This window comes from Limanda limanda, chromosome 22 (genome assembly GCF_963576545.1).
Source record: "Limanda limanda chromosome 22, fLimLim1.1, whole genome shotgun sequence".
In the NCBI taxonomy this organism is placed as follows: domain Eukaryota; kingdom Metazoa; phylum Chordata; class Actinopteri; order Pleuronectiformes; family Pleuronectidae; genus Limanda; species Limanda limanda.
Window position 1 is genome coordinate 5,780,027 of NC_083657.1, and position 9,533 is coordinate 5,789,559.

Genomic DNA, 9,533 nt, shown 5'->3' on the forward strand with positions numbered 1-9,533 from the left:
TTACAATTTTATTTTGACCACTTAATACTAGTAGATCTCTCATTATCTCTTATGATGTGGTAAAATATCACAAAGCAAAGGAATAAGAGGCTGCAATGTTTTAAAGATGATTGTACAAACTGCTGTTTAAATGCTTTTATAATCACATTATCTGGTTCCGAAGTAAAAATATAAATGATTTAAATATAAAAGCCCATTCTAGGGTAAAGAAAACAACTATTTATACACTTTAGGTGAAACACATCACATCATGATTATTTCATATAACAGATCCCTGTCACCTAAACCTTAATGAGTGAAACTTTTAAAGGACCCATCGTATGCCCATTTTACCACAGTTGATATGGTTCCTTGGGGTCTTAATGAAATGTCTGTAACATATTTTGGTCAAAATACCACAAGGATCATTTAAAACAGCAGCCTTTTTACCCTGTCTAAAACAGCCCTCCTCAGATTGACCTGTTTTGAGTGCCCCGCCCCCCCTCTCCGCGAGCTAACGCAAGCTAACCGGCCGGTGGAGCCCGGGGAGACGGAGGAGCACGTTAGCTCGCGAGCTAATGAGAGCCAGTGAGATGATGGTGTGGGGTGGTCCAAGGCCATGTAGCGATGCTCCCTACATGGGCATGGGCATGTGTGACTATGATGTATTTTTTTCGCTCGTAATCCCATTTAACGCACTCTAGAGTATCATTTCTGACATAGAGGAACCACAACAAATCGCGGGAGTTGTTTTTTTCCAGAGTTTTGGGGGTTTGCAGACATGCCTGATACCCAAATTAACATGTAGAAGCACTACAAAAGTGGAATTTTCATAATATGTCCCCTTTAAGAGACTGCCACAGTCTTTTTATATCGTTTTTATTTCCTGACCCACACTGGGATAGAGGTCTGTCTGGGAACCACACCACCCAGACAGATTTTGTACGGTGAACTGGTCTGGTTACAGTCACGCTTTAGTTTCAGGCAGAGATAGCAGAACGTCACTTGGCATCGAGGGCAGTGAATATTCTTACAGTGTTGTTGGTTGTGCTCCACCCTCATGCCACATGTCGGGCAGGCCCTGACTGACGGGCAGCTGGTAACACCCTCCACGGCAGGAAGACTGATGGTGGGACACATCTGCAGAAGCTCCAGGTCCTTGTTGGCACAGCCGTCGTTGTCGCAGCGGTCCGACCGAGGGCCCCGACCTTTCCACTTCCTCCGACACTGCCAGCAGAAGTAGTATTTCGTCTTCTTATCAGCAGTGCATATGGTGCATTCGACACACAGGTTGGAGAGGTCCTTTCTCTCCATATTCGTATTGCACTGTGGGCACTGATATGAAAAAACGGTGAAAAATCCCATCATTCAAAGAAATCTGTGCACTTGATTGTGTTTTAATTATCTGAATCATAAACAGAACCAAATCCCTGGAGCACTCACGAGCTGAATGTCACAGAAGTCTGCAGCAGCCAGACGAGCCATGTTCTCTTCAAAGTAACTCATCTCCGACACAGACAGATCGGCCAGTCGGCGAACTTCTTCATACGACCACAGCTTATTGCACGGTTTGGTTCCCTCTCCCACTGCAGGGCATTTGAACTTATAAATCCCCTTGAAACAACAATTAAAGAATCAGTTAAAAGTTTGTCTCGGGACCATTTGAAAGCCCCATAGACTATCTGAAGATGGACATCTAAAAATGAATACATCTCAAAAATAGTTTGTCATTTAAGATAATCACATTGGTGTTTGTCCAAATGCTCATTTCCCAGTAAGTTTGGGTTTAATAAGTTATTTGATGCTGTAAAAACAGAGTGAAACATCTGCAAAGACTTCAAATGACGTCATCAGCACAAGATGGCAAATATAATTCGGCTTCATTTCTGGATAGTGGGAGGAGTGGAGCTGAGTATGGACCGTTTATGGGAATCACTGGACAAAAGTACCTAAATTAAATTGATGAGCGATCATAGAACAATAACATGTGACTAACTCTGCATGTAGTTACTATTAATTGCATAATAACAGTGACGGACTTTCACTTTTGATTTGTCTAAAAGTGAAAGTAAGTAGAGGTTGTTTGTTTTGTGGGCTTTACAAAGCTGGGCTCAAACTGGGCCGGGTCATTTTAAATTGTGGTGTTGATTTAATGAATGAAAGGATCTGGGTATGTCCTCTACCTCTGAACAACACACATGCTGCGGATGATAGCATGAGCCAGTGACACAGGCTGTTCCTCGTTTCATTTTCAAGCACGTTGATTTAAACAAAGCCTAGAAAGAAAAGACTGGGTTGTTCAGGGATCTACCTGATCCAGCTGACTGCGGCACCACAGTGTCAGAGACTCGGGGGACACAGCGTGTCCACAGGACATCACTGCTCGGAGATCACCGTCTTCTGAAGCTGAAGTGTACGACAGGAAGTCATGAGAAAATGAAGATTCGTACAATTCAACTCTTGTGAGAAAGGGAATAAATCTTACAAAATGGATCTAAGTCGTCCTTCCTGCTGACTAACTCTAGTGTGGTGTCGCGTGGGTTGTATTTCTTCTCAGACATCTGGACGCCAGACAATAACAAACATAAGATTCACAACAAACATTATCTCTTTACAACAGTTGGTTTGTTGACAACACTTGTTGAAAACAACTAAAAATTAACTAGTCATCAAAATGTTAAAATAACTGTAGTGGAGTCAAAGTGTAGTGTGACAGTATTTCCATGTATGAAACACAATAAAATGAAAATACACTTAATACTTGTGTAACTGTATTTGGTCGTGTTCTTAAAAAGTTACCAAACAAATAAGCTACAAGAACTTACCTTTGTTCACACAGAGCAGCAGCAACATCTATCCTCTCTCTCTCTGTGTGTGTGTTTGTGTGTGTGGGTTTGTAGCTACACTAGCAGCTCACTTGGACACTCCCTCAACTACTTCCTTCTTTTGTCAGATGGTTGTGTTCCATTTCAAACTTCCCTGGTGTTCAATGTATTTTACAGATGGATACATGAAGCAAAATAAACATCACATGTAAAAAAGGATCTGTATTTCTTTAAGATTGGAGGTTAAAGCACATTTTTTAATTCACTTATTAAACTGTACATATGCTATGCTGCTCACACACATATCCTGTTTGCATTGCACATATTATTCCTCTTATATTGTAATATCCCCTCAAATGTTATTGCATGTTTACTTATTTTTTACCTGTACTTGTGTCTATTTCTTGACAATATTTTTTGCTGATAAGTTATTCCCTAACAATGTGACCCAAATATTTAAAGCAGAAGTTTTAAAAACACACAATATAGGACATTATAACACAAAATAACATAATGTAACCCAATAATACACAATATAACATAAATAAATGTAACATAACATAACACAATAAAACACAATGTAACACATTATAGCACAACGTCACAGATGATCTCTTGGGTTATAAAGTTTCTTACCCAGCAGCCCACGGTCTCCCTCCGCTGCTGCTCCTGGAGGCAGGATGAAGAAAGTAGATCCTCTTTGTGTCTCACTTCTAGGACTTGAAACGTCCTCCAAATGTCTCCTGAAGACTCAATGTGTCCCTGGACTTAAAGACGGTTTGTTTCCAGCTCGTTAAAACCTGTGTTGTCTCATGTATTAGATCCGTTTGCACCTGGAGGCGGCGGGACGCAGCACCACCCGGCGGAGGAGCGAGGATTCAGAATGAGACTGATGTCAGATCTGATGTGGAGGACTCGTCTGGAGGACAAGAGACACAGGTTTGTGTCTTCAGGACGTTTGTTCTGAGTGTCATTGTGACGCTTTTATTTGTGTGTTTTGTGTTAATTGTGTTTTGTTTATTACTGATTGACAGAAAATGGAGGAAGAGTGAGAAGCTAAACTTATCTAGCTTAAGTTCTGGTGAGCACATGGTGCGTGGCCCTCATCATCATCATCATTAGTATCAAAGTCTGGATACACTTTCTCTTTATTTGTACTTTATAAACAAGATTGAGATGTTTGAATTAGATACTTTGTGTTGTAGCTAAACTCTTTTCTGTGTCTCCTGTGGCTTTTTCCTTTTGAGGCAGGACCTCTGGTGTTTGGGGCAGATGAGAGCAAAGTGGACAGTAAGTAAAACTTTATAATACTGTTACCACTGTGTTTATACTTTAGTATCAAGAGACTGTCGCTTATTTGACTCATGTTTTCACTAATTTTGCTCTAAAACTGCATGAAATGTTCATTAATTTGTCAACGTCATGTGATCACCACAGTTAAAGGGATGGTTCATCAAAAAATGAAAATTCACTCATTATCTACTTACCACTATGCGGGGTGGAGTCATAAGGGGTCAACTTTGTAAAAATAAACTGGAAATGTTGTGGGTAATTTATACTAACTGTATTTACCTTGTCATATACAGACAAAAATATAAACATTTTTTTTGTCATAGGCTGATTTGAGCCCTGAGGAAACTTTGGGCACTTGACTATATGCTTCTGCATCGTTGTGTCATTCTTAACATAGGTCTTTGCACAGTATTTGCAAATGTACACAGCCTTTCCTTCTACATTGGATGGGGTGAAATGTCTCCACACATGAGAGAGTGCACGTGGCATTGTTCTGTAGAATAAGATGAGAAAAAAGTTTGTAAAAAAACACTAATGCAATGCCAGAGATATAAATAGTTAGCCAAACAATTGGAATCGTCTGCAATCATATTTTACAATTGATGGATGAATGAATGGAAATAGGCTAGATGAACAGATGAACAATCCTTGATTAGCATCCTAATATATTTCCCCCATTAATATCATCGAAACTTACCTGACTAGTCCTGCACACTACAGCAGGCCTCAATAGTGCTGTAGTGTGCAGGATGCTGGGAGTTATCCAAGCAGTTATTATGATGGAAGAATGCACAGTGGAGGGTTGAAATTCAACGTGCAGCGTGTAGTGCATTCCATACATCTTTAAAATAGAGTTTTGAATGATGTTTTTATTGCTCAGCGTTTAATTTGCCTAGTTGTTTTTCTTTCAAAACTCCCGAGCTTAACTTCCCATAGAAAGTTTCCGGAAAGTTTCTGGAAATTTACCGTAAACTTTCCACCCCTTGCAACCCTAAACGCAATACATTTGAAGTCACGCAATTCTTCAAACGCAACATAACAACAGTAACACAACATGCCTCCATACTGCTCGTGCGGTCTCACCCAAGTGTCCGCAAGCTCCGACATTCAAATTCAACTTGAAAAAGTAACTTTAACTGTGTTTCAGGCTTAAATGTCCACAGAAAATGCCCAAGCCAGCGGGCGTTAGCATTTTCCGCGTTCAAAATGAACTAGTTCAAGTTCAGAGGGTTAGTTAAGTTTTTTTTTTATTGGGATGATTTAGGTGTCAGCTGTCCTGACTGTGAGCGTCACGTCTCGAGTTGTATTCAGCACAAGGAGAGAGCAGAGAGGAGGAGGAAACAGAAACTCCAGCTCGGTACAAACCACCTGCAGCTTCTGCTCTGATCATGAAGCAACTGATCACTGAGAAGATGTGACCAGAGAAACGCCGGTCAGTGACAGCCAGTGACCCAGATTCTGGGCAATAGATATCCAAGCATATGTGTCTCTGTGGCGCAATTGGTTAGCGCGTTCGGCTGTTAACCATTCAAGTACAACTAGGGACGATTTCTCTTCTTACCTTATCCCTAACTAAATAGACAGTCACTGCTGTTACATGTGTCCGATTGAAACCCGATTTCTGGCGTTGTCGGGTTTCAATCGAAGATCCATGTCATGTAACTCCACAAATCTAGATTTCTTGTGTCCGACTGAAGTCGGATAACCATCCCCAGATAGGTAGATCGGATCTGGCTGTATATCGGACAACGCGCGCATGTAACTCTGGAAGCTAGACAACAACTGGAGAAGACGTCTTTGCGCATGCTTGAGATCCTGCCCCCCCTCCCTCCCTGGCCGTGACCCGGAAGTCGACACGTAGATAAAATGTCGCTGCCCGGTGCCGGCCGGCACTCGCCATTACCATTCTAATCAAATGGCCGTTCGCATTCGCAGTACTCCTAGAGTAAACATGCACAACATCATGTAGAGGGACGTAGCTTCACCTTGCTCTCCGTTCGTCATCTTTCTCGCATGCTGAGTTGAAGGCTGTTGTTGTTTATGGTTGCTAGTGGTGACGAGGTCAAGCGGAAATGGCTGTATCACCACTAGCTGTAATGGAAACAGCGCCACCTATCGTAGCGGGGTATGAAATGCTTTCGGACAAGAGTCGGATTTCTCAGTGCCATGTACCCTGAGATAGAGCAGTTAACCCCCCATGGATAGAGAAACCCGATTTCGGCCGAAATCGGGTTTCTGCCATCATGTAAACGTAGTGAGTGTAACCTTTGGGCATGTTATGCACTTGGTTTGTTCCTCCACACCTTGTCACAGCATCAACTCTATTGGTCATGTATAGAATGGAAACCCTCTGCAGCCGATCTTTCAGGGTGCATAGCCTCTCTCTTGTGGGCCTCTTCGCTACTCTCCATTTGAGCTGACCATAATTGTTTTAGGTTCTTTGGAGGTCCATAACGCTTTCTATGTGCCAGAGTCCCCCTTTGACCACAGAGCTTGCAGAATGGGCCCTCTACATGTAAATGTAAAACACTGATTGGCGGGTACGGGTAAATGTGGTTAACTCCACCCCCTACATATCGTAGAACATGTCTCTGTGCCTAGTTATACAAGATCTCAAACAACTTAAATCTCCCTTGCTGCCTATAATTCAACAGATATCCAATTTAAAACGAAAACTGTTAAAACGTGTTGTTTTATTCTTTAAGAGATAGAAGGTCCGACCTCAGTTTATTCAATTAAGAATATATTTAGGAAAGCAATGAACAGGTTACGCAAAGCAATGGGCTTCCAGTACATTAGGTGTATCAGAGCGCCTCGAACATCCGGCTTCTGTCCATTTTATACAGTAGATCTTCGTTCCTCCTCCTCGGAAGTGCGCAGGCGTAATCCATCCTCCTGGCTTTTGGACTACGGAAGTAGAACAGGGAGACACTCCCAATGACGCTATAGTTGCTAGGCAACCTGTTAACTTCATAAATGTCCTTGAACCACAGATGCAATATGGGCCAAAGGTGTTTACAATTGGAGAAAAGATTATTATGTTTCAGCCTCATCAAAACAATCCTGCCTGTGTAGACATTTGCAGCAACTGAACCAAAGCAATGAAACAGAGTCAACAACGTCACTCTGTCTGACGTCCTATCAAGACAGCTGTGAGACTGTCCCTCAATATGACACATACACAATTCCAACTAGTTACAAGATTGAACATTCTGAGAATCAAAAGGTTAAACATTAGGAAGGAAAGGTTATTATTAAAATCATTTGTATGAATGCCTAATATCTAGCTTAAACTGTTCCTAAATTTATTATTAAGAATTCTGTCAGCTCAGACTACATTTAAAAGTTTGAAATTCTTAACAAAACCCAGGTAAATATGGTGTTTTTACATACTTAACGTTCGTTATACCGTAACTAATCTGTAGTGCTGTTAAGAAGGCACTTGCGGGTGGCAAGTCCCAGCCCGGCTAGCTCAGTCGGTAGAGCATGAGACTCTTAATCTCAGGGTCGTGGGTTCGAGCCCCACGTTGGGCGCACAATCTTTTCTCTTTTGTGTTTTTGATGTACTTCGTGATGGGGGATTGCCTTTATATTCAAAAAGCAGTTAAATACTTACATTTAATAAGATAATATATCATTTTTAGCTAGCTTGTTTGTCTCTCTGCTCCTCAGACCTCGAAGAACAGACCCCATTCCAATGGGAGGGGTCTGTTCCCAGTAAGGACCTGATTTGCAACGCCCCCCTCTGCTCCCCCCCATCCAGCTACCCCTACAAACAGAGCACGTTCCTGCTCGTATCCCTCCCCCGCTTCACATATAAGATCTCTGTTTTCACATGAGGGGGATATCTTTGTCTCTGTGGCGCAATTGGTTAGCGCGTTCGGCTGTTAACCGAAAGGTTGTTGGTTCAAGTCCAACCAGGGACGATTACTTTTTTTTTGTATTAAAAAACACAATAAAATGTTAATTTGTTTTACAGGGAAGTGGACAGAGTAGGCCCTTCACCCAGCGCCCCACCCCCACAGTCCCTGTTTTCTGAACAGTGGCTGTTTCAGACCTTTCTCCTCCTGCTGTAAGTGTTTGGTGGATTTTGTTATTTTAGCTGTTTGTTTAAAACACTGCAATCTTTACTTTCCCCCACTAATCACACTTCTCCTCACTCTATAGATGCAGAGAGATTATATAAACAGTGTTTTATACGTGGACACCACCTCTTCTGTCTTCTCAACACAGGATCTCTGAAGCTTTGGCAAAGTAATTCATAGAAATTAATTGAGTTTATTGAAAAATTCTGTTGGGGTGATGTTAGGAGGCAGTGTGCAACGTATTTAAAAGTATATTTCTCAAGGGGAAAAAAAAAATTCTTGACGTCCCTGGTTGGACTTGAACCAACAACCTTTCGGTTAACAGCCGAACGCGCTAACCAATTGCGCCACAGAGACTAGGTGGAAACACTGTCTCAGCAATGGTATATTTAAATAACCAAATACAAATGTGGGCATTTCTACAGACGAACAACTGAAAATGCCTCCATACTGCTTGTGTTGTGTCAGCTAAGTATCTGTAAGCCTCGACATTCAGATTAGACTCGAAATGGCGTAATTTACACCAGGTTTTAAACCTATAAGTTGCCTCATATCCTCCTCTGTTCACGTGTGGATCATATGGAGGACGATACATGACTTAAGTATAAATAAACAAATGAATAAATAAATGCATAAATATATATATATAAATAAATACAATAATAAATTAGTAAATACAGAAATGTATAAATGAATGTCTTGAATATATGTCCACATTTATTTATTTATTTATTTCTGTGCCCGGATGCTAATGAGAACAGTTTGGTTTGTTATAAACGTCAGAGATGTAGATATGACACTGCATACTTAACAAACCAGATCGTCTAAAAATCGGTTGAAAATTGAGCAAGTTATGGTTATTTACCACTACCAACTAGGGGTGTAACGATTCATTTTAACAACGATTCGATTCAAATCACGATTCATGGTTGCCGATCTTGGTTAATTTAGAACGATTCGATTCGATTCAGTGACTTGAAATCGATTCAGTAACTTTACTGGACAGTGCAGGCAAAGTTTCCGAGATCCCTGTTGTTTCTTGTAAGGAAATCAGGTTTAAATTAATTATGGATATTATAAACAAGCAAACAACAATTAATGGCAAATGTATTAACCTTTTATTTGAATCAAGTGCAACCATTTTCAATGTAAACATTACACAATAAAGTGCAACCACCTGCTACTTCTGCTGTTGTTTTCAACATAAAAATAATAAAGTATCAAAAATAAAGTGCAACCAACATTTCTTAAGTTTGAATTAACAGTAGGTTTACCTGCTACTTCTGCTGTTGTTTTCAACATAAAAAGAGTACAATAGTCTCTCTTGTGGGCCTCTTCGCTACTCTCCATC

The 9,533-nt window shown here is 40.9% G+C and overlaps 1 protein-coding gene and 3 non-coding genes across 4 annotated transcripts; 2 read left to right on the forward strand and 2 right to left on the reverse strand.

The window, feature by feature from the left end:
- Positions 1 to 26: 26 nt before the first annotated feature.
- Positions 27 to 2,849, reverse strand: LOC132996089 (uncharacterized). Its single transcript, XM_061066411.1, has 5 exons — positions 2,805 to 2,849; positions 2,465 to 2,540; positions 2,291 to 2,385; positions 1,423 to 1,593; positions 27 to 1,314 (listed from the first exon to the last, which is right to left on the reverse strand). The coding sequence occupies exons 2-5, from the start codon at positions 2,538 to 2,540 to the stop codon at positions 859 to 861; spliced, it is 798 nt and encodes a 265-aa protein (XP_060922394.1). The 5' UTR covers positions 2,805 to 2,849; the 3' UTR covers positions 27 to 858.
- A 4,709-nt stretch (positions 2,850 to 7,558) lies between these two features.
- trnak-cuu (transfer RNA lysine (anticodon CUU)) lies at positions 7,559 to 7,631 on the forward strand. Its single transcript has one exon. It is a non-coding gene; the product is annotated as a tRNA-Lys (tRNA).
- Positions 7,632 to 7,949: 318 nt separating this feature from the next.
- Positions 7,950 to 8,023, forward strand: trnan-guu (transfer RNA asparagine (anticodon GUU)). The gene has a single exon. It is a non-coding gene; the product is annotated as a tRNA-Asn (tRNA).
- Positions 8,024 to 8,465: 442 nt separating this feature from the next.
- On the reverse strand, positions 8,466 to 8,539 carry trnan-guu (transfer RNA asparagine (anticodon GUU)). Its single transcript has one exon. It is a non-coding gene; the product is annotated as a tRNA-Asn (tRNA).
- Between the last annotated feature and the right edge of the window lie 994 nt (positions 8,540 to 9,533).

Bases quoted from the DNA above. Each gene is read 5' to 3' on its own strand.
- LOC132996089 (XM_061066411.1), bottom strand. From the start codon at position 2,540: ATGTCTGAGAAGAAATACAACCCACGCGACACCACACTAGAGTTAGTC. The intron at 2,386-2,464 runs GTAAGATTTATT...CGTACACTTCAG, and splicing joins GGACGACTTAGATCCATTTT to CTTCAGAAGACGGTGATCTC. The intron at 1,315-1,422 runs GTGAGTGCTCCA...TTTTCATATCAG, and splicing joins ACTTCTGTGACATTCAGCTC to TGCCCACAGTGCAATACGAA.